This window comes from Ambystoma mexicanum, chromosome 4q (assembly GCF_040938575.1).
Source record: "Ambystoma mexicanum isolate Mex_15411 chromosome 4q, UKY_AmexF1_1, whole genome shotgun sequence".
NCBI classification, from domain to species: Eukaryota; Metazoa; Chordata; class Amphibia; order Caudata; family Ambystomatidae; genus Ambystoma; species Ambystoma mexicanum.
In genome coordinates, this window is record NC_090928.1 from 584,010,864 (window position 1) to 584,035,812 (window position 24,949).

Below are 24,949 nucleotides of genomic sequence, written 5' to 3' on the forward strand. Positions count from 1 at the left end.
GTACGGCCAGTTCCAGTGTCCTTAGGAGAACTCCATTTTGTTTGCCTACGAACTTGCCGGCCACCGTGCCTGTTCTACGGACGGCACCATTTTGACTGCGCCCAATACGGACCGCTATAGTGTCCTTCACACACTCCCTTTTTACTCATTTACACCCATTCCGGACATCTTGTGTTTTTCTATGACCATGTATTATATTGTTTCCAAGCGGGGGTGGGGAAACACACACACACACACACACACACACACACACTCACACACTCTGTGAGGGGAAGAAGGGCTGGATATTTCGTCACAACGAATATTTTCCAGTTCATGGTTTGCGGATGGTTCACTAGGGAATTGAGAAACAGTGCAGGTGGGGCAATGATAACAAACTTTTCCTCTCACACAGTCCTCCACAAACTCCCGTAAACTTTGAAAATTGTCATTCAATGTGTCTATTTTCTTCACTATCCTTTTTATCCTGTCTTATTCTGTTGCCCTTTCTTCTTTTCTTTCCTGGTCTGTTAAAACAAAATATTCCATAGGTTGAATGCCTCTAAAATACTGGTCACTATTTTGCATATGCAGAGCACTCTGTACCATTATTGTCGCTGTCTTCAGACATTTCATCATGTGGGAAATGCTCCTCCAGCCACTCCAAAGTACTTGCCATTTCTGAGTCACAACAGAAAGAAATTACTATTTATGCACTACATACCACAAAAAGAAATCACCCATATAAAAACATGACCTGTACTCACTCTTTTGCTGTAATGTCCCGTCGTCCTACTGTGTCCGTCCACTGTCGTTCTAGGCTGCCGAGTTTCTGTGAAGTGATTACGCTGGAGGCATCCTTTCTTTTTTATGGTACCATCCACTTTATTCTACATGGTTATTAAATGTGTGGTTTTCCTTTCCTAACTTCAGGTTTCCATATTTACTTATTACTACTTGTAATATCTTTATTTCCTTCTACGTTGCACATTTTTTGTGTAAGACAATAGTACATTTTCAGCTATCCTCCGCCTCTTTGGGTCATGTTGATGCTGTCCAACCCCGTCCGCAAAGAGGCGCTCAGTCCGTCCCTTTCAATATCATTACGGAGGGGGTTCTGTATGTTCAATGCTAAATCTATGTCAAGTATGGACATTATACTACATATCTTTCAAAATCATATGATTACAGTGTATACTCTGCTGAACGACTTCATTGCCACCATTTCATGCTTAGGTTCCACCTTCCAAAAGCCTATGCAATTCCCTACAAAAGAACTTTGTTGAGGGGACGTTATGGTTAAGTTGCCCTAACAAAAACCTGTACACTTCACTAAAGAAATACTTTCCACCTCCCCATTATGCTTCAAATTCAAACCCCTGAAATTCGACAGTTATGGTAAATTAAGCCCCCAAACCTGCCACCACCCCTGTGCACTGCTAACACTAACACCCAGACCATGAAAGATGTCATCTGAAATGTCATGACATCACTTGTTTAGCCCCTTTTCGTTCCCTGCCATACATATATATGTACATTCAGTAACAAAATGTCACTAAAGGAATGTTATACTTCACAGTGAAACCAAAAACCACTGCACATTCCCCCATTATGGTAAGCTAAGCAACCATAACTCGCACCATCTACGTAGATGACATCACAAATATAATTGATATATATATATTTCTGAGGCTTGTGGAATCTGCTTAGATCACATGCTGTGCATAGGCCGACATCTAGTGGAAGCTGCGGAGTATTAGTTTGTTTTTCGAAACTCGAAAATGGGCGTCGACACAGGGCGTGCCAGTAATACTATCCCTAGTGTGACGTCCCCTGTACCCATGATCCCTCACGCGTCTAGGACCCTCAGATTGTTTTTTTCCACCATACTGGTCGCAAGCATTTCGCGGAGTTCCTGGCACTAAGCCATAATTTTGCAAAATATTGATCATTTTACCCCTTCTCCACCCCAACGTCGACGATTTTGGGCCTCGGGGCTTCCGTCTCGGCCTGGGCCGCTGGCCAAGGCCCTGCAAGTAGGGAGAGTGGGGGGTGGTCATACTCTACACTCTTGTAATATATAGACACACTTATATATTCCTACATTTACCAGCCCGCTGCCACAAGGTGCGTATGGAGGGTACCCCTTTCCAATTCTGCCCCAAGTGCAATCGCAAATACCCTTGGGTCGACAGGCACGCCACGTGCAACCTCTGCTTGCCGAGGGACCAACCCGAGGCAAATTGCAGAGCCTGTAGTAGGTTTAAGCCTAAAACACTTAAGGACTGTTCAATCAAGCGTTGGGCCCACCACGCCAGGAGTCAAGAGGCCATGGCAGTGGAGGGCACCTTCAGCGACGGCAGCGACGCCGTACTTTCGGACGGCGAGGGCTTTATGGCGTCAAAAGACAGCCGAGCGCAAGTCCCCGACCTCGAAAGGTCGACCGGCAGGCCGGCTATGGGGGAACACCCCCGGCGACACGAGCGCTTCCCATGACACTTTCACAAAACACACAAAGTCCAACCGAGACTCAACGCGCACGTCGAGTTCTCTGAAAGAGGCACGTAGAGAACGGTCCGAATCGGCGTCCTCTGGGCGCTCTCGATCTAGATCGCCAGACAAGCATCTACTATTGGCAAGAGTGCCTCGCTCCCTAAGGTCACGGAAGCTCGATTGTCGGGAGACGAAGCTGACTTCCACCCTCAGGCCGCACTCCAAGAGTCGGCGCCCGCAGACCGAATTACTACAGATCCCGAACCCCTACCTCCACGCTCGAAGGATAGGGTACAGACCCCCGAACCTCGACGCCAGGCGTCGAAAAGCTCAGAGGGCCCTAAAACACACGGGAAATACTCCCCCAGTCACGGGGAGGGAGGGAAACAGCAAAGGAAGCAGTCTCTACCCACTTCCAAGCCCGTAGAACACTCCACTCCTCAAAAACAGAAAGACAAGTCCACGTCTTCTAATAACACCAAAACCCCTGCACAGGCTACCAAGTCTAGTCAGGATAAATGTGAAAAACTCCCAGAAAGGGTCATTCCCAGTTCCAGAGAATGGACCAGTGTTGACATACATAGGGTAATGTCAAGAATGTCATCTTTGGCAGATTTTTATGCAAAAAACCCAGAGCACTTTCTTGCTTATACTCCCGACAGGTCAGCACCCTCTGGCTCTAAGGATCCTTTACCTCCAAGTACAAGGTCCCACTTTGAGACACCAACAGGCATGGTGGAGGAACAAACTGGGACAGGCTACTATGGGGATGATGAGGATCAAGATGAAGAGGAGGAAGACCCCTACAGGGTAGACTCCCCAGTAGAAAGAGAGGACCCCATTGCCGACTCCCCTGTCGACAACCAGCCGCTCCTGAATGAAGTGTTGTCTCGAGCAGCCGAACATTTCCACATCGACACCCAGGGTGCCCAGGAGGAAAGAGACTTCGCAGAAGAGTTAGTGGGGGAGAGGAGGCCTGTTGCTCAGGCCATCCCTATCCTAAAATCTATTCAAAGGAGAATAGACCCGTCACTCCTCAATCCTAACCTCACCAGAGCAGTGAACCCTAGGATTGAAAAACTTTTCAAGGCGGCGCAATCAGACCCACTATATATAAGAGGGCATCTGAAGCCGGACTCACTGGTTGTTACTAGCACCCGTAAAAGGGCTGGAACACCCTTATCATCGTCCGAGGCTCCTCCCGACAAAGAGAGCAAAAGACTGTACGGGTTAGGCAGGAAAGTGGCCTCCACTTCCGCCTACCAGGCAAGGATTGCCAACTCCACCACCCTGTTGGCCAGCTACAACTGCCATCAGTGGGAAGAGGTCGTGGCACTCATAGACTCCGCACCAGAACCCTTCAAGAGCCAATTGGCACGAGTTTCAGCGGAGGGAAGAGCCGTGTCCGGTTGCATTTTAAAGGCAACCTTTGATGCCGCGGATAACGCAGGCAGATTAATAGCAGAAGGAACTGTTATTAAGAGACACGCTTGGCTACGCCAGTCTGGTTTCAGGGCTGAAACACAAGCGTCACTATTGGACAAACCGGTGGAGCCGGATCTTTTCTGTAAGGCGGTCGAGGACGCACTAAAGAATGCTAAGGACGAGTATGAAACACTCAAATCCCTAGGCCAGCTAACCACTAAATCCCCTAATCTGAGAGGGAATGGCAGTTTTTGTCGCCCACGCGGCCAAAATTCCCAAAGAGGTTCTAACTATTCCCAGGGGCAGGGTACACAGTGGAACAATAATAACCAGCAGTCTACCCAGGGTTACGGCAGGGGTAATAAGAGAGGACGTGGTAGAGGTAGAGGCAGCCCCAATAAAGGAGGCGGCACGCCTCCACCGAAACAGTGACGCTCCATTCAGGGTCCCTTCTCACGCAACCCCAGTATGGGGACGCATTTCCAACTTCACCCAAGCTTGGGAAGGGATCACATCAGACAGATGGGTGCTGTCAACAGTATCCGAGGGGTACTGTATAGAACTACTAGAGTGTCCCCGAGACCATCCTCCACGACAAAAAATACATTCTTTGGAACACGAGAAGATCCTCCTAGAAGAGATCGTCAATCTGCTAGCAAAGGACGCGATAGAACTCGTCCCGGGACACCAGGTAAACAAGGGTATTTATTCAACTTACTTCCTTGTGCCAAAAAGAGATTTGACAATGCGCCCAGTATTGGACTTACGGCCTGCCAACAAGTATGTCAAGCCACAAAGGTTTCGCATGACAACTCTCCAAGAGGTAACCCCCCTCCTGAAAAAGGGGGGATTACATGGCAACATTGGACATGAAAGATGCCTATTTTCATATTTCCATGTTGCCAGCGCACAGAAAATACTTGCGCTTCAAGGTGGACAGTCGGCACTACCAGTTCAAGGTACTGCCCTTCGGGATAGCTTCGGTCCCAAGGGTATTCACCAAGGTACTGGCGGTGGCGGCAGCACACCTACGCAGGGAGGCAATCCCGGTGTACCCTTACCTGGACGACTGGCTCATCACGGGGGAAACCCCAGTAATTTGCAGAACAAACATTTAAAGGACTATCAACCTCCTCTTCGAATTGGGCTTCTCAATAAACGAGAAAAAGTAAAGTCTAGTGCCAAGCACATCCAAACAATTCTTAGGAGCTATCCTAGACACTCAAGAGGGGTTGACCTTTCCTTCAGAGGAAAGAATTCGGAATATACTGCTGCAAATTCCGCAATACCAGTCCGGTCCCCAGATAACAGTACGCAATGCGTTTGCTGGGCATGATGGCGTCATGTATTTACCTGGTCCCCCACGCGCGCCTGCGCATGCGTCCCATGCAGAAATGGTTGGCGAAACAGTGGTCTCGGGCAAGTGGTCAATGGGACGATCTAGTGGTCGTTTCGCCAACACTGGTTACAAAGCCTTCACTGGTGGACAAGAGAGAATCTGTCCAAGGAGAAACCCTTTTACGATCCCGAGATACAGGCGGTAGTCACAACCGATGCATGCCCGACGGGGTGGGGAGCTCACCATCTCCATCACACAGCTCAGGGTCTCTGGTCTCACGCAGTGGCCAAGAATCACATCAACCTTCTAGAGCTTCTGGCAGTATTCAGAGCGCTTCAAGCTTTCGAACCCTACCTTTTAAACCTGTCCGTGCAAATCTGGACGGACAGCACTACAGCCATGTTCTAGCTAAACAAACAAGGAGGGACTCGCTCGCCAAATCTGTCCAAGCTTGCCCAGAAAATCTGGATATGGGCACTCAGACGGAACATCTTCCTGTCATCGGCAACATGTTCCAGGGGATCTCAATTACCTAGCGGATGCTCTGAGCAGAGACCCCCTCCCAGAGGAACACGAGTGGTGTCTACACAGAGAAGTCGTAGAAGATATCTTCTCTCAGTGGGGTTTCCCCACTATAGACCTATTCGCCACAAACGAAAACAGACAATGCCCAGGATTCGCATCCAGGTTCCCCAACCAGACTCCCAGGGGAACGCCCTGTGGATGAACTGGTCGGGGATGTTTGCGTACGCCTTTCCACCAACTCCTCTAATCGGGAAGGTGGTCAACAAGATGAACAGAGAATCGATGACGCTCGTCCTGGTTGCTCCCATGTGGGCGAGACAACCATGGTTCCCACACCTACGCAGACTGGCAGTGTGCAAACCCATCAGAATTCCGAGCTGGTACAACCTATTGTCCCAGCACCAAGGTCAAACAGCGCACCCTCAACCCAACTCAATGAACCTGGCAGCATGGCTCCTGAGGTCATAGAGTTTGGACATCTCAAATTACCACAGAGGTGTATAGACATCCTAAAAGAGGCTATGAAGCCCAACACGAGGCACTGCTACTTTGACAAATGGAAAAGATTCGTAATCTGGTGCCAGAGTAAGCAAGTCAACCGAGTTGATTGCACTCCTTCCACTATTGTTACTTACATGCTCCACCTGCTGGATGCGGGACTGGTTTTTAATTCACTGAAGGTACACCTGGCAGCCCTGTCAGCATACACCACTTCCCGTAACAAGGTGGGGTGGAAAGTACCAGTAGTTAAGGCCTTCATGGAAGGAGTAAAGAGACTTCACCCTCCTATTTCTAACCCACCACCAGGATGGGACCTGAACGTGGTGCTATCTAAACTCATGGGCCCCCCATTCGAGCCCATAAATAAAACAAGTCTCAAACACCTGACCTAAAAGACTACCTTCTTAGTAGCCATTACATCCATAAGAAGGGTCGGTGAAATTCAGGCTCTGTCAGTGCAGGATCCTTTCTTTACTATTCATAAGGATAAGCTGGTTTTACGGACACACCCTAGGTTCGCACCTAAGTTTATTTCCAAATTCCATGTAAACCAGTCCATCGAGCTTCCGGCTTTCTTCCAAAACCCACAAAGCTCGGCTGAGGTTAAACTACACACCCTAGATGTGCGTAGGGCGGTCCTTTACTACGTAAACAAGACCAGTCCGCTCAGGAAAACAGATCAACTGTTTGTCTCCGTAGCCACAGGCAAGGAGGGAGATCGCGTCTCTAAGGGTGCCATCTCCAGGTGGATTGTCAACTGTATCCAGTTGTGTTACTCTCTTTCTGACAAAACTTTGCCTTTTACGCCCAGAGCCCACTCGACAGGAGGCATTGGGGCCACTCTGGCTTTCATTGCAAATGTTCCCCTTGACACCAGTTGCAAAGCAGCTACTTGGAGCTCTATTCACACTTTTACTCAGCACTACAGCATTGACGCCCATTCCAAGACAGATACTCAAGTGGGACAAGCGGTTCTAAGACATTTGCTCATGACCCTTCTCAAATCCCACCTCCTTCTAACACTGCTCGCTAATCTATGCTCAGCATGTGATCTAAGCAGATTCCACAAGCCTCAGAAGGGATACATTACTCACCGTAATCGTATTTCTGATGCTTGTATCTGCTTAGATTCACATACGACCCACCCTTCCTCCCCTCTGAGAGAAGGCGCATGGATGCTTGTAGTCTTATCTTATCTATATTCTATCTGCTTGGATCATCTGTACTCACGCTACTCCTCATGCTACCTCATGTCAGAAAAAATACAATCTGAGGGTCCTAGACGCGTGAGGGATCATGGGTACAGGGGACGTCACACTAGGGATAGTATTACTGGCACGCCCTGTGTCGACGCGCATTTTCGAGTTTCGAAAAACAAACTATTACTCCGCAGCTTCCACTAGATGTCGGCCTATGCACAGCATGTGAATCTAAGCAGATACAAGCATCAGAAATACGAATACGGTGAGTAATGTATCCCATATATATAACGAATGTAGTCCTGAAAGTGCTAAAAAGCATATTTGGATTCAGGGTGCAAAACGCAATCCCTATTTTTACATGTCACAGTCTTATGTTTTTAAAACAAAGTTGCCAAAAGACTTGTCACAAATAAAATGTCTTCCAACTACAGCTCGCGAAGATGTGTCCAAGTGCCGGAGTTGCCAAATGGCCTAAAATCCCTGCTTTGCCACTTAACCGCGGTTTCATTGAAGCTTACTTGTCAAAATTAGAATTCCCTAGAACTGACTCTGCTCATGCTGTTTCCTGCTCCCAAAAACCCTCATTCGTGATTTCCAAATATGTACTAACAGTGACCAGGCATATACTGGACGTCACAAAGTTTGTCTCTTGGCTTACTTCTGGCAGCTTATTTGAATACAACTACCTATGATCTCCTCGAATAGAAGGCGCATTCCGTTTGTCATTTTCTGTGATGTCACTGATGTTACTATATATACAAATTAGGGGGCCCCACACATCTTTTGCTGCCCAGGGCGCTGCAAATCCTAGGCTTCCCCTGACCAACAATTCGAGTTCGGGTCCTAGAGATGGCAACTCTCTGCCATGCTTGCTCATCTTGTAGAATTGGGGGACCTTTAAGGGGAGGACGGGGGAGGAGTAAGGACAAGCATATGGAGCTGCTTGGTGCCCACCTGGCATATGCACAGTCAAAAAGGGAACGTGGGTGAGAGGGGAGTTGAGCAACCTCTGCACTGAGCTTTCTTTATGTGTGAAATAAAGGGGAGTCCACACTTTGGTAGGAGGATCTCTAGTCTCTTTTTTAACACAACGATCTCTCTCAGCGATCCCAGCTCTGGCCAGCTTCTCTCCAGCTCCCAACTGACCATATTGCAAGATAAACATTCCACCAGCGAGGGCTATATGGTCTGAGAATGGTCAACATATCATAGAGGACACGCAATACAACAGTGTGCCCTGGCAGCCACTTTCTCTTGTATATGACTATTAGTCAGGTGAGTCTGGTTCTTAGCCCTGCTTCCTGCATCTTGGTTATAGGAGCTTTGTAGTCCCCTTCCCATCTTTGCACACCCTGCCATCCTCACATCCAAGATTGGTCCTTATCCACACGCTGAATATGAGTTAAAATCGACTTGTTTAAAAACGCACAGGGTAGAGGCAAGAAATCCAGAGGGAAAATGTAAGTGCAGCCCTATTCTCCCATCACAATATTCTGAAGCAACTCCAATCAATTTATGAATGTGTGGGAAAGAAGTTACCACACATTTTATAATTGGAAGCAACCCAAGACCGTTAAAAAGTATGGTGCTAGCAAGGTAAGCAATTCATATGTTTTAGAGTGAACTAATATTTGAATGTCTTGATTTTACGACTATTTTCTCGTCCTCTGCTTCCGCATGTCTGCATTGTATACAATACCTAAATAAATAATACACTGTAGCAGGTATATACAAGTCAGAACCTCTAATTTGGGCAGCTTTTCTGAAAAGAATGTTGAACGATGTGTGCGCTAGTGGAAAAGTGTCTGAATCTTGGACAAAGGCAGCGATGGTCCTGAATTCCAAGAAGGGCCGGGGAAGAGGGCCCTGCCAACAAACGACCAGTTTCCCTGCTTGATGCAAGTGGTAAGATTTTTGCTAGAGGAGTACTCGTACACCGAGAGGAGTGGATTCTGGAAACTGGGCAAATACGTCATTTGCAAGCAGGATTTGAAGCAGGGACCAGTACCGTCGACCAATTCTGCCACCTCCAGCCGTTGGTGAATACATATGTGATTTCAGTTAAGTGTACTTATACCTTGTATTCGTGGACTTAAAAACGGCTTGTGATAGTGTCCCTCAGGCTATTCTGTGGAACACACTCATAAGCCTAGAAATGGCAGCCCTTCTGGTATTATACTCCAACAATGAGGCGTCCATAAGGTGGAACCTGAATGGGGAAGTGTCGAGGTCAGTTAAGATACAAAAGGGCGTTGGACATGGGTGCGCCTTGGCCTCGAAATTATTCTGTGTATTTAATAACCGTGTAATAAACTGGATTATGTCACTACCATCTGGTGCCCCAAAGTTGGGAGGTGATAAATGCCCAATTCTCCAATTTGCAGATGATGCAGCAGTAATGTCCCTGACGTAAAATTCGATGACTACTTGGGAAACAGAGTGATTGAGAGGGGGAATTGGGTTAGTCGGATAAAGAAGGCAGAGGTCGCACTGTCGAGGAATAGTAATGCCATTGCAAATTTTGCTAGAACAGGTGGGGGGCGCAGTAAGAATTTCACTAGAGGTTTAGATGCATAAAACATGGCAAGCAGCCTTTTATGGGTCTGAGCTGTGGGGAATGGCAAATTGTATGTCACTCTTGCCACTTTAGAATAGATTTATTTATATAAATATATATTGGGCTTGCAGTGGCTTTGCCCACAGCTCCTCTAGACATGGAAATAGGTCTACAAGAGGTAGGAACCTTTTGTTAAATTGAATCCTCGCCTCTACTGGGTGAATGTATGGAGCGCTACATTGCTTTTAAAATATAAGGAGGTGCTTAATATGCCAATACATAAAGGTGACACTCTTCAGAATAGGCAAAGGGGACTTGTGGCTGAATCCAGGAGTAATCTCAAATGCTGCTAACGGCATAGTCGAAAGAGCATTCAGTGAGACGGAAGAAGCCGCAAGATTTGAGAGGCTCAAGATTTCCCAAGGGTTCAATCGATATTGGAGTAGGAAGCTCAAATATGGTTTTGAACCCAAATTTGCACGTACACTTAACATAAAATGCAGGATCGGCATTGTACCTCCCTCTCGCAGCTTGCTTAGGAAATGGGATCCGCTGGCCACAAATAAATGGCATCTTAATTTAACGATAATTGCGAATGAAATTAATTTGTTTCTCTTGTGTCCATTATACAAGAAGTTAACATTGTACCTCGAGCCAATATTCCTAAAATATGCTATTAGAAATGTAGCGGAGGCCCAGGCATGTTGCTTTAGGACCGATGAAGTGCTCATGCTCTATGCAGGAGCTAAATATCTGTTCTTCTTCTTGTTAGGATGACTCCAGAAACCCGAAGCCGGTGATTTCCATCTATTGAGATGTTTGCCAAAATAAGCAACAATCTGCCATCCACCTCCACTAGATCTCATCCCGCTTCCCTGTCTGCAGCACAAAACTGAAGCAGGAACCTACACGGATCATCCACCACCCCTCTTTTCCTACTGAACAGATCAGATAACCCCTGTACAACCACCCCATTGCCACTCATCCTGACTCTGAGCGATTCCCACTGTACATCAAACCTCACACAGTCCAACATATAATGAGGCACCGTCTCTGGGCACCCGCAAGCCTCACACGCTCTGATGCAACTCTACCCATCAAACACTTCCATCCCGCCAACCCCACATGACCCACCCTAAGGCGATTCAAAATAGTTTCCTCCCTTCGTGTCAACTCCACCCCCACTCAGATGCCCTCACCTGCACTTCCCTGCACACGGCATGCATCTGCCGTCCCTTTGAACTCGTATCCAACTGATCCTGCCACATATCCTTAATTTTTCCACGCACCATCACCTGTACCTCAGCCACACTCAATGGGACTTTCACATCCACCTCCCCCCGCAACGTGGCTCCATACACAGCCCGATCCACCAACTCATTACCCAAGACCCCACAATGACTCGACCTGGCTGTGGAGACCAGTGATATTCAATATGGCAGCCCGAAGACACGAATAACAAGCTATCGTGATTGATTTTTACCAATCGTAGCATAGGAATGTGACTTGAGCATTGAGAGTCTGGGAGGAAGTTTCTTGATGAGTCTTATATCAGCGGAATGACTCAAACGCAGTAGATTATGATCAAGTGCCTGCAATAAAGGTATATTAGTTTGGAGTGATTACAAAACCGGATTACTTTACGTAGAGCATATGCTATGGAGATTTTAGAAAATACATCTTAAGATATTTGTGTTATATGGCAATTTTAATGGGATTTTTTGGTGTATTGTATAATGAACTTATGCTTCATGTTTATGATGAATGATTTGTACTTTGAGGGAATTCAGCTGAAATAATGTTTGACTGATCATACATTTTTCTTTTTTTCGTTCTTAGGGCACTCCAGTTTTTGTTCACGCTGGACCGTTTGCAAACATTGCACACGGAAACTCATCAGTTTTGGCAGACAAGATTGCCCTGAAACTAGTTGGGGAGGATGGATTTGTTGGTGAGTTAACTGCTACAGTGATTATAGTTGCATTGCAAAATGTAGGTCATGTTGAGAGAGCCCTCTGCATTCCCTCGTCCATCAAACTTGCATGTACAAATCAAACGTAGGATTCTAAAACGGCTTCTCTTCTTGTGTACCAGACTAGTTGGCCTCCTAGGGTATCGTGTTACAGTATTGTAAATGATCATATGTTTGGGGAGAAATACAAGTTTAGAAAATTTCATTGTGTGCGATTTTGTTTTCTGGATGAAATAGATTTTGCTTCCATTTTGCAACGATTTACCGCTTTTACAACATATCATTTATGCTTGAAACATGTATACTTAGTCACCACCACTATAGTGGTCTTACAGCACTGCTACCTTAACTGAGAAATTGGCATATTGTGCCCTGCCCAGGCTGCCCTAGACTGAAATCTGCGGAGGAAAAAAAAGAGGGGGAAAATGTGAAGGGGAGTGGATGGGTGACAACGATGCAATAGTAATGGGAAAAGGGGCACACAAACCAAAAAGGTTTGGTGTACAGTGGGAATGTGTGTGCAGGTAGGTGTGCGTGTGAAATTGTAGGCAGTGTAGGGATCAGATCAGATGCTGATGTGGGGAGGGAAAATAAGACGTCTCACGGTAAAGAACATTTCCTATGCTGGCATTTTCATGCACCTTGAAGGAATTGGTGCACACATGTTTGTGTTATGGCCCCAAGATGTGCACCAGCAACCCACGAAGTGCGAAGGCCATAATTGCCAAATTGTGTGTAATCTGGGAATTGCCAAGCCAACAGTCATAAGAATCAAGGATTGGCTATGTAAAAGGTGAATGCAGAGAGCCACAGTGGGAAAGAGGGACTGGGGAAGAACAGGTGTTATCGTCCCTCGAAGAGCCACAAAGGCACGGCATCTCCAGCCAGTCGAATTTGCAACTGCAGGCTATGGAAAGGTGCCTGGCTAACCTTCTTGAAGATAGCCTCTGGGCATATAACCTACTAAAAGCTACGGATATGCCTGTATTCAATCCTATTTAACTTTCATACATTCTAGGATAGATGAAGGCCATAACACTTCAAATGAGTAACTCAATGGAATATTATGATCTGATATATTGTAAACATTTGAAAATAATCATGATAAACCATGTGTGTATGGGAAATACTATAAATACATACAATACAATGAATTCTGCCAATCGGCTGAGATGTGTCCCTGAAGTCTGGTTCTTGCTGCATGAGAAAGGGTTCTGCACACTGGAGAACAGGGGGAATGTTCCAGTGTATGGGCTGGAGCTGTGGGCTCTGTGTTCTACTGATGTAAATAAATCCCAGCCAAATCGGTACACTCCGTAGCCAAGAGTTACAACAGGAATGCTTGACAAATGTATGCTGATTCCCATTGTTCGTCTGACAGGTGACTGGTAGGTGAATAACACTGTAAGATGAAAGTAGTGCCCTGACCTATGAACAAAAGGGGACATGATGCCATCAAGAGCCTCTTCTTTGTTAGAAATTCATGATGCACATGACCGTCCAGAGAGATGTAGGCTGTTTTGTGCTGGTCTTAAAATTCTGGTAGCCAGTAAATCCAAACAGCTTATTGGCAGTCTGGTGCTCCTTAGACCTACCTACAAAAGCTGAATGCCCTATTTGGATCAACACAATGAAACTGTTCCTATGTCTACAAAGGAAACGGAGGAGGGATAAACAATGGCAAGTTAATCTTCTGACGGAGAAGTTAACTCTGTTGCTTGGTTACTTTTTCCCTTGGAAGCACCAGCAAGGGAGCAACAAGAGTGAGCAGCTTGCTCACATGGCGTGCAGAAACCACACGTAGATATTTTCCTTCAGAACAAGTGCTGGGTTTCCACATATGTCTGCAACAATAATTGAATTAGTGGAAACTTCACAAAAACTTTGAGATTCAAGTGTTGCTCTGTATCAGGGGTCTGCAACCTTTGGCTCTCCAGAGTTTGTGAACTGTGACTCCCATGATCTTTCAACATTGATTATGCTTGCTAGGGCTGATGGGAATTGTAGTCCCAAAAATCTATAGAGCAAAGATTGCAGACCCATGCTTTGTATACTAAAATCATGCATGCGGAAACCATAGCCATCAGGAAAATCACTAATTGTTGGGAGTCACTAGGGACAAGAAAACAGTGTGTCAAAAGAAGATGTTGTTTAATAGGTCACCTATAGACAATGAGAGAGATAGAGGCCTGTTTAATAGGGTAGAAATCTGCAAGTGGGGACATTTACAGCGCTTAAAATATCATTTTAATCATCATTATACTCACCTTAAATTTCAACATCACACATATCAAATGTTTAAAAATATATAAAAGAAAAACAGCACATAAAATGTGGTTAATTAGACATACACATTTACAAAGTACCCTTTCGGTAGCCAGGGTACTTTTAACAAACATGGTTTGTTTATCCTGTTGACCTTGGGTTTCTGTAGTGGTTCAATATACCCTCGAGTTTTTCACCACTTTTGGTGGTTAGTTGCGTCGTATATTCTTCACTGCAGTGCTATTATACAGTGACTTTACACTTGTTTACATTTGTTGTTTTTCTTTTATATATTTTTAAACATTTGATGTGTGTTGTTGAAATTTAAGATGAGTAATAATGATGATTAAAATGATATTTTAAGCGTTGTAAATTACCCCACTTGCAGCTTTCTACCTGATCAAACATGCCTCTATCTTTCATTGTCTTTATTTAACCCCTACCCGGGACTTGATAGAGGCAGCACTCTAATATGTGTTGAACAGGTGCATACCCGGGGTTCCTTCCTTATCTGATCAGTTTAATAGGTCACACCATGTTTCACAACAAAATAACTGTGGCGAGAAGAAGTTAAACAACGCTTTCAGAAAATAAAGGACTGATTGAATCGCAACAGAACTAACCCTGTTCTCTTGAACACAGACACCTAATGACTGAATCGCTGTCGCAAAGAAGAGGCATGCACTAGGAAAATGGTGTTAGAAAAAAACGAAAGCTTATTTAATTAGTACAAAACAGTATCCGTTAAGAATAAAGTAATACAATGACTTCTCCCTTGAATACAACAAACTGAGTGAAGCACAATAGGAGTGGGCGGTACGTCAAAAGAAGCTCTTGGTTTTATTGCTGTTTGATGTGTTGGGGCAAGTGGCTTGTATTGACGCATGAGTAGTGTACTTCTCCTTTTTTTATTTTGAACATTTCCAAGCGAGTGACTGACCATTCTAAAAGCATCGAAGGTTCCTCTGACATGAGGTAGAACATGTAAAGCAATCATCCTATCAAAAGCCCATCTGAAAAGAGATGATAAAGCACATTCTTCATGCTGCATCTCTCCCACCCCCCATGAAACAATAGTCCCTAGCCCTCAGGAAGCAGGAGCAATGCAATACATATTATATTCACTTCCTTATTTCTCTACACTGCACATTACACTAACCACCAAATAGAAGTACGTCATGTGTGGATTTAGGTTGCATAGATCACCAAGGACATGAGATGAAAAAAGGGGTGGCGGGAAGAGTTCTGTCTGTCTGCATTCCTCTTGGGGGAATAGGTGGGGACACCCAATCCTCACTGCTATAGGGGCTTTAGGTCCATTCAAGCACCTATGATTTATCATCTCTTGTGTAATTGCATTCTGTTTCGTAGATCTGCTCAGCCGGAAACCAGCACCATGTAGTAAGATGACCAGCACCACCTGGGAACAAAGCTCGTAAAATGCACATTTGCATAAGTGGATTAACCTGGACATTTTTTCTTTATGTCCTGATCCTTTGCATTTGAGGAACTCTTCCATGTTCGTAGCTGCAGGGTGCAAAATGTTCACTCGCCACTAGCCATTGCCTATTTATAATTGACTCTTGATGAGTACAAAAATGGTGTGCTGTCTCATCTCAATTCTATAAAGACAAGTGTCTTTTTATGGCTGCTAGTAGCTTGCAACTTGACATTTTTACAACTGATAGCTTTACCCATTTCCATTTTTGGTAAATAGCTCATAACTTTGACCACAATAACGGCAACACAGGTGTATCTGCCGTTTGTATTTGTGTGATCATGATGCAAGCTGCTACAAGCATAGGTGTAATGAACTTGACCATTGGTGTTTTAATGGGGTATAGGTCTCCCACTCCCAATTGAGGTGTCAATGGGTCTTCAGGTAATGCCCTATTCATGACCCTTTTGATATTGGCCAGAACCTCCTTCCGATAGGATTTGATCGTAGGGCCATCCCACCAAACGTATCACCCCTTCCTGCAGTCATTTGAAGTCGACTGGAACATTTTCTGTAGCTTATTGGAAGAGGGAAGGAATAAGGTTTCTTCTGTAGTATAGTTTATAAGCATTCTTCTTGTGTTGAACACATGAAGAGCAAGTGGCTGCTCCCTCCCGGATCGCTTCGGATTTATCCCATGTAATAGAGCTGCCAAAATCCCATTCCTAGGCAGTCATGTATGTACATTTCTCCTGTGCATTCTCAAAATCTATTGCTTTTGTGTTTGTGAAGCAGTCTCTGCACAGGATGTATTACTAGACTTTTAGAATCTGTGTTTTTAATAGCCTTCCGCCATTTTTCTTTGATCTGATATCGACTGGTGTAATTGACTATAGCTGAAATTTTCACTGTGCTTTAATGTTCCTTTTTCTTTGTATTCCGCAAAAGGTAGTGGGAGCAAGTCTTGGAATAACACTTACTCCAAGCATGTCATCAGTTTGCTCTATGTTCTATGCAGATCTCACTATTCCTTGTCAAAATTCAGGATGGTGCCTAAATAGTTGGGTTAAGTTCCCATTTCTAGGTCAAAGGTGGAACAGTCTACAGGGCACTGCTAGTAACATAACTGGTATTCACAGACGATAGTTTACATGGGTTACAAAGCTTTCAATGTAGGGACACCCCTAGCAACTTGCAAAGGGTCCAATTTCATTACCTCTCACTCCAGATAGCCCCCCTCATTCCTAGGTATAGTCACCCACCATTACAAAAAATACCTTAACTGGGTTTCTAGTGGCTATTTCTCCATAACAAGTAATGCCGTCCCTCCTTTTAATTTCGATCTAAAGAGCAACTTTTTAGGCATCAGCTGGTTATCACACCAGACAAAGGAAACTGATTTCTTCTGAATCATGGAGATTTGCATTTTTATTGGTAGAGACTAATATCTTTCTTATACAGGGGAGTGTATTCCTTTTTAAGCATGCTAATCTGCCTATCCATGACAACTCTTGTTTATACCATCCGTTTAAACTATGGAAAGACTCTATACTAGATTCTGGAAAGTCTCTAGCCTAAAGGGAGGAAGGGCGGAGATGCGAAGCAGCAAAGAACCGAGACTGGTCGCAAGGCAAATGAGGGATAGGAGACTGGAGGAACACAACAAGATGATTAACGACAACCAATTCCAAGGAGGAGTCTCTGGATATGCAGTTGCCTGAGTCGCAAGAGTAATGCAAACAGGGGATGAAGTAGCAAATTCCTGCTCCATGTGTCAGGCAGTTTGCGGGTGGTAACTGATTTACAAGCTGACTTCATCTGGAGAAATATATTAACGCAAAGTCTGTAGCAAAAGGCGAACTGTGAACCCAGATCGGAAATCAATATGGATAGAAGTCCTTGGAGGCAGAAAACATTTTGCAGAAGCAGTCAGCAGACGTGGAGTGCTAGGTATCCCAATGCAAAAAACAAAATGGGTCATTTTATAAATGAAATCATTAAGCACTATGATGGATGTCTACTCAGTCTGGGGTCAGATCTATGATACAATGTAAGGTCACCTTATGGCACAGTGCCAGTGGCAATGGTAGTGGCTGTAGCAAACAAAGTTTTGGTAGGAGAAAACATGGCCTGAGCACAGGAGGCAAACATGTTCACATGCCGACTAACACAATCCATGTAGGACCACCGGCACTATCCGTTTAGTACATGCACCTTTTTTGTATCCCCAGGTTACCTGGTCCTTTATCACAATCCTATGATGGCTTGATGACGACTTGCATAATCTGGGAGAAAAAGGATATGGCCATAAAGTAGGCCTCCAGTAAAGGACCAGGTCAACTTCGTGTAAAGCAGTGACCTGTTCAGAGGCCGATGCCTTCAACTTGGCCACAAAAGACGCTGGCGTTGTGCAGAAGTAAAGGACTTGATCACCCAACAGCAAAGGCTCTGATAGTTTGGCTGCTGAGTTGGGTTCGTAGAGATGAGAGCACATCAGCCTCAGTGGACAGGGAACCTGGGAGAAGGGCAACAACAAGGTCATAAGCTGCAAAATAAAGGATGTCAGTGGACATGACGGGCATTGGACAATCTAGCCGAACTCAAAGACACGAGTTGTGCCATTAGAGTAGTCTGTGACTTTGTTGTGCCCACTGTAGTTTAAGTCGCCACTCTTCAAAGGAGCACAGAATGGTTAGCCAGTTTATGGTCAATGATTGTAGAGTTGCGTTTTGAGGGTGTTGACTTTCGAGAAGAGAAAGCCACAGGTGCCAACGTTGGAATCCGGGGCCTGTTGGGTCAAAACCCCACCCGCAGCGACATCTGAGGCATCAGATTGCATGTAGAAAGGGTTTCTGTGGAATAGGATGAACTGGGGCATTGGTGAAAGCTAATTAAAGTTTTTAATGCAAGTTGTGTGCCAGCAGGGAATAGAGGTTAAGTGACGCCATTCAAGTTTTAGCTGTGGATGGAAGCCTGTGTATAAATTGCCTATAAAAATGTGAACCCTCAGAGCCCCTTCGGGTTTGTGGGATATGCCATGAAAGGACCACCATTTCAGGACCAATCCCAGGAATTCTATAATGTCACATGAAAACTACACTTCTCCAATTTATCATGTAATGCATGTTTTTGCCGAATGCTTAACACTGTTATCACATACTCGGGGAATTACCAGAATATCATCCAAGTACATGATAACTGATCCAGCACTTTCCAGAACAAGTCATTAATAAAGTACTGTAACATTGTAGGGGTTTTGCAGAAGGGCAACACCCGTTGCTCGTACAGATCATATTTACTGCAGAACACTGTGTTCCACTCATCCTCAGCTACTATTCTAACCACGTTGTGGGTGGCACAAAGAGCTAAGTGGGTATACATATCTGCATAAAGTATTTGATGCACGATTACCTAGCCCTAGACCAATGGCAATTGATAGTTTCTTGATCATAATATTGTTAGTGATAAGGACAGTGCCCCCCCTTTTTTAGATGTTAAAAATAAGAGGTGCACTGCTGGAGGCCTTGACTGTGTAATCATCTGGTATGCAGGTTGTCTGCTAAATATTGTTTAAGATAATAGCCTCTGTCCTGCTTGATGGCATATATCCACCCGCACACTATTTTTGCACCTTTCACAAAGTATCGGGCAGTCTTACTCTCACTAAGTTGGTAATGTCTCTGCATGTTTCTTGCTAAAGATGTCTGCAAATTCTTGTTCATATAGAGGAATCCTAGTTCTAGTAGTAGCTGTCACATGAGGCGCTAACCATAGCATGGACGTAGTAGACGTATATTCAGGCAAGAAAGGGGTCGCTCTATTACTAGGGATGTGGCACACATGTTCTAAGTCAGTCACTGGGTTTGGAGTTATAATCATGGGGTTCCAAGGATAACCTTGCAAAATGGGGCATCAATCAAATGAAAGCAGATTATTATATTTCCCCTTCAGAGCATGTCGTGGTTATGGGTACCATGTTTTGAGTCACTGATCCATAAGAGGGGGCTGACCCACCCACTGACTACATTGGTTCAAGTAGTTCCTTTTCCATCAGGGGTACCTGAAGCTGTTTCCCATAGGCAATGTCTCAATAGTTGCTTAGGCCGCAGCGTCCAAGAGGGCATTTGGTGGATGATTGAGGCATTCACAAATATACTGGCCAGCATTTAAACACTGACAAAAGCCAGACGATGTTCCCTTTCTGCTACTGCGACTGGCCCATGATGCTCCAGATCTGTATGGATTTCCGGAATCTAGTGACCTTATTTTACAAGGCTCTGCCAAATCCCGGCAAGCGGCTAGGGCCGCATAGCTAGACCAGATGACCCTCAAATGACCCAACTTTGGCTGAGCCAGGGCTGCTTGATCAAGATCTTTCCTTATGTCCGACATGTAGAGGTTAAATAGGCAAATAGGCAGGGGGCCACAAGGCACCCCTTTCTAACACCCTTTCAAGCCAAAAGTTTCCTTGAAAGTCTCCTTTCAAATTTAATCACATCTGGACCATAGTGTGTGCATGGAGGCCTTGGAGGCATGGAGGCATTCATTCGCTCTTGCGCGAATGAATGAGAAGTGTCAATAAACCATAGGGTAATCCCCATCGCTGCAATTTTGCTCATAAACCTTTCTATCAATAGCATCAAAGGTTGGATTAAGCGAGTCCCTCTGATTTAGGAAAGAGAAGAGGCAAAAGGGGAACCAAATGGACAAAATCATGCCCCCTCCCCTAAATCAGAAATTGTACCCGACAGGATTGAAATAGTGCTGCAAACCTATGAATAATGTGCCAGCAGCTCCTAATTTCCCACAAGAGGGCACACCAAGGAAGCTGCTTGTGTCTCTGGCTCAGATGGAGCAAAAGGGTGGGGAGGTGGAGCAGCAGGGAGTTGGACAGGAAGAAAGTGTAAGGGTGCAAAAGTAAGGCTCGACACAATGGTGGTATGTGTTTGGCAGTGGTCGCAGTGTACGAAAAGAAGTAGTGGAACTATGTTCCTTACTGGCCTGCACCGCTCCCCACAGACCCCATCACCGCACCCTATCCCATGCACAATAAAGACCCCAAAACACATGTGCCTGCTCTTTAAGGAAACGTCCTGTGCAGTGCACTGAAAATGCAAGTTCCAACCTCTTCCTACACATTTATTTTAAAATTAAACTGTTCCGGAACGGTAAAACTTAATTAAAAGAAGTAGAGGAGCACTGCTCCCGCTCACTTCGACCACTGTTGTTTGGGCAGAAACTTCTATTATTAAAGAAAGGGTTGGAAAAATGCCTCTGTGTCCCTAAAATTGTTCCCTGCCTCCAAGAAAACTAAGGAAATCGTCAGAATGTCCAAAACTAAAAAGGCTATGTCCCTCTCATGTCCCAAAAGCCTACTTCTCTCCCATCACTAACACCTTAAACCAGCTGTGAAGAATGATCTCTTCTAAAAGTCAAGTGTTCATTGTGGTTCCAACCAACAGAAAAGTTCCCAGTCTCTCGGGTAATCAAAAACTGATGAAATAAAGAAATGCTCACATATGTAGAACTTCCACTGTCTGTCCTTTTGGGCCCTTCAGGCCTATACTTTCTTAAGCAAATGTCACTGGATGATTCTCAAGAACGGGTTTTTTGAATCTACACTGCTTTATCCCACCAACTTGGAACACTCCCTTTGCCAAGCATAGGATTCCTTTTTAATTAATAATTCTTCTCTTACTTTGGCTGAGGGTCCGAGGCTTGCAGTATTCCGAACGGCTTGGTTTACTACTGCTAAGCAATTGCCCGCTCATGGCCTTGGGTTGCGGGTCCCAGACTTGCAATGTTCAAAACGGCTTGGTTTACTCTCCTGCCAAGAATTTGTCCTCTCATGGACTTGGAGTGCGGGTCGCAGACTCGCAATCTTCTGAATGGTTTTAGGTTTCTATCTCTCATGAGTATGGGTCCCAGACTTGCACTGTAGCATTGTATTCGCTTGGTCTGCTCCCCAGCTAAGAATACAACTCTCCATGGTTTGTTCTTTATTTGTTGGGGTCCCAAACCCTCTTATTCTTGGTTTTGCATTAGGCTGCGGGTCTCCACCCCTTTATTCCAGCTTCTCCCCTTCAACCCCTTGCTTCCCCAGACCTCCGGCACCTTTTGGGTAACACACTTACCCGTTTGTGTCTTCTTGCAGCTACATGCGTTTCCTGAGAAGCTGCTTCCTTTCTCGAGGATCTGGTAGCATTCGGGGAATGGACGAGATCTGCAGCGGCTCTGCGCATTCTGTTTCTCCCTGGCTGCACGTCCTCCCTTTAGGGTGCTTTGCTGGTGCCTGGAATTCCTGGAGGTTTGACTCTGCAATAGCCTGAGCAGTGCTTCCATCCTGGACCACGTTCCCTTCTGGCTCTCATTTGCTCGGTCTGTACACGGCTGACCAATTTCCTCCTTGGAGGACTGCTCTCTCGGCGTCTCGCTATAACTGGAAGTGTCCTGCCACTTGGAATTCAACGTGCATCAATCCTGCATGTTATGGTGTGTATGGTGCACAGTGCTGTCAGAAGATGTGGTGAGGCCCGGGGCAAAACATTTGGTGAGGCCCCCTTACAATATTTTGCACTCAGCCATCAGCGGCACCTCTGCAAACAGGAGACTCGAGAAATCTCCCTTTGAGTTTGTGTGGAGGATCCCAAATATGGCTTATTAATACAACTCCAAATCAACTACAGCAAAGTTAGATTTCTCTACTGAAGAAAACTTTATGCCGGACTAACTTTTGTATCATATGCATAAATATATATAGGATGGCATGAGCTCTCCACTCTGCCACCTCCAACTCTCTGAGGGTCAGTCACTTTTCCAAGCAACGAGTTGAGGGCAGATCTCTTTCTTCGGCTGGGACCTCCCTCTGAAAACAGCCTCCCTGCCTCGGTGAAACTTGAGCAGAACCATCTCTGGTTCCGGAAGCAACTCAAGACCTGTCACTTTTCCTTCTGCCTTCTCTCTTCCTCTCCCTTGCTGATCAGCTTCCTAATAGATGCACTGGTCACCTGGTGAAGCTCTGAATTCGGGCTCAGGTCCCTGCCTGTCCAGCTGCAATCCTGCACTGCCTCTTGGCTCCCCTGCACTTGTGGTCTGTATTTGTAACCCTACAGTCCCTCTCTTGCACTTATTCTCCACTCTTTGGCTGTACTTATGAGTACCCACACTTGCCACCTGTTGGCTGCACTCTTGTTTCTCCTTTGTTCCTGCACTTATGCATCCTAACCCACCCTCAGCACTTCTACCCTCCCTCCGTCCCTGCTCTTGCGCGATCTGAATGACACAATGCCTAGTAAGATCTGTGTTTTGTCCTACTCTTTTGTTTCCCCCTCCTCGCCTTGTCGCACCTAGAAACACTTGTGTACAGGCACATTATAAATGCTATATCATATCATTAAGGAGCACACTGCCCCTGTGTGGACATTAAAACACACATCATACACAGTGACAAATGATGTACAGTGGAGGCCGGTACATTTCTGAACTTAAGAGGCTTAAAAGTTTGTGCCAATTAGGCAGGATCAACAGAGCACAGTGAGGGAGCCCAAACCAAACAAGGGTTCCTTGAGGGGGGTTCTCACTCCCAAGAAAATGTTTGAAACATTGGGATAAATTATGCATTTTATAGCACTTTCTTTGCAAAATTGTATAGAAATCCATACAATTTGCAATTGGTTTTGTATGGAAGCACATGGAAAATCCCAATAGTTGCAAATCACAAACCGTGCACAGGAACACTTTTTCAATACATTTCATGCCGCCTTTCCACACATGATATGCTAGTATAAAAATGTATTCATGCTGGTTTATCTCATGCATGTCCATGCAGGCTGCATCAATATATGCCATTGTTACCATGTACGGACTCTCAGCCAGTAAAAATGCCATGCCACAGAAAGTATATCCAGGCTGACTGTGTACCATAAGTGTTATTACTGGCTAGATTGGCCTACATTCAATGTGGGCCAATTTAGCCAAGTAGTATGTTTGCTTTAACCTTGATGCATAGTCCTGTGTATCAAGGGTAAAGCAAAAAGAGCATTGGCAATGCGAACAGTTTGGGCATTTGTGTAGGCATGGAGAAGGCACTTCTGTATTGGTATTAGCTGGCCATTAATAGTGCCGGTGCAAAATGGTTTGAGTACCTGAGCAGCTAATAGCAGTGCCTGGCAAATGCCTAATACTTATACACAAGCCAAAACTGTTGGCTTTGCCAACACTTGTTTTTAACAGGACTTCAGCAAAAGACATGCAGGGTGTTTTTAAATCGAGTGGCCAAAGGCAGACATGATTAAGACATTTTTATTACACCAGTTCCGTGTTTACAACTCCAATGAAGTCATGAACTTTCAAAAGACTCCTTTGAGAAAACACTTGCAGGCACATTGAGGGCAAAGTTTGATGACAAGGCATGTTTAAAGCTAGCTCAAAGAGTTCCAGTGAGGATGGCCATGAGAAGTCAATGGGTGGCCAAATAACTAAACAACATCTACAAGTCCCTCCTCTTATTGCATTTCTTCCTATCTGTACTCAATGCTATCATTGGGACAGATCTTTCCAGACCCAGGATCTGGCAATAATTACTCACCGGATTAGAAATACAGCTACACAATCTGTGAAATCTGTGCACTATATGTTTATTTTAGAATGCTCTGGTGTGTTCGTGCTTTAAACTATGTTGGGCAGGGATATAAACCGTGGCCGCTAGGTTCCAAAGTGAGACACTTCCCCACAAGACCACTTGAGGGTCTGAGCAGGAGCCCTGTGAAATCCCTTGTCAATGTTGCACTGTACTGAAAATATTGATGTGCATTTTGTAGGTTTAAAAGCGGTGCAGATTTTGAACTTTGCAGACGATAAATCCTGTGAGTGGAAGAGACAAATGTTCATGGGGTGACTAAAATACCTGCCCTACACCCTCCTAATCCTCCCGTCGCTGGGCCTGGCCTCTTTCACTGCGGTAGGAGGGATGCCCCGTAGAAAGTCTATTTCCACCACTGTCTGTTCGCTAAAGCAATAGCTTTGGCTTATTGGTGGCACACCTAATAACCCCCAAAAAAAAGAATGCCATGCAGTGGCGCAACACCATTGAGCAGATCGGGCTCTAGCTCCTTCCTGAAATGTTGGGCTTTGTTGACTCAACCTGGCTCCATGGGCGGCGCCAGCCCCTGGCCACTTTGAGGCAGAAGGCCTCTTTCGATGTGTCGCCAGCCCATAGCACTCGTTAAGGAGCAGCATCAGCATCAAACATGCA

General features: G+C 45.3%; 1 protein-coding gene across 1 annotated transcript in view; it reads left to right on the top strand.

Annotated features, from left to right (window-relative positions):
- The window catches only part of MTHFD1L (methylenetetrahydrofolate dehydrogenase (NADP+ dependent) 1 like), a 2,103,853-nt gene that overhangs the window by 1,184,884 nt on the left and 894,020 nt on the right, over positions 1-24,949 (top strand). Inside the window, exon 20 of the mRNA XM_069608130.1 lies at positions 11,861-11,972. Within this exon, the coding sequence (XP_069464231.1) occupies positions 11,861-11,972 (112 nt within the window). The remainder of the gene's footprint in view (positions 1-11,860; positions 11,973-24,949) is intronic.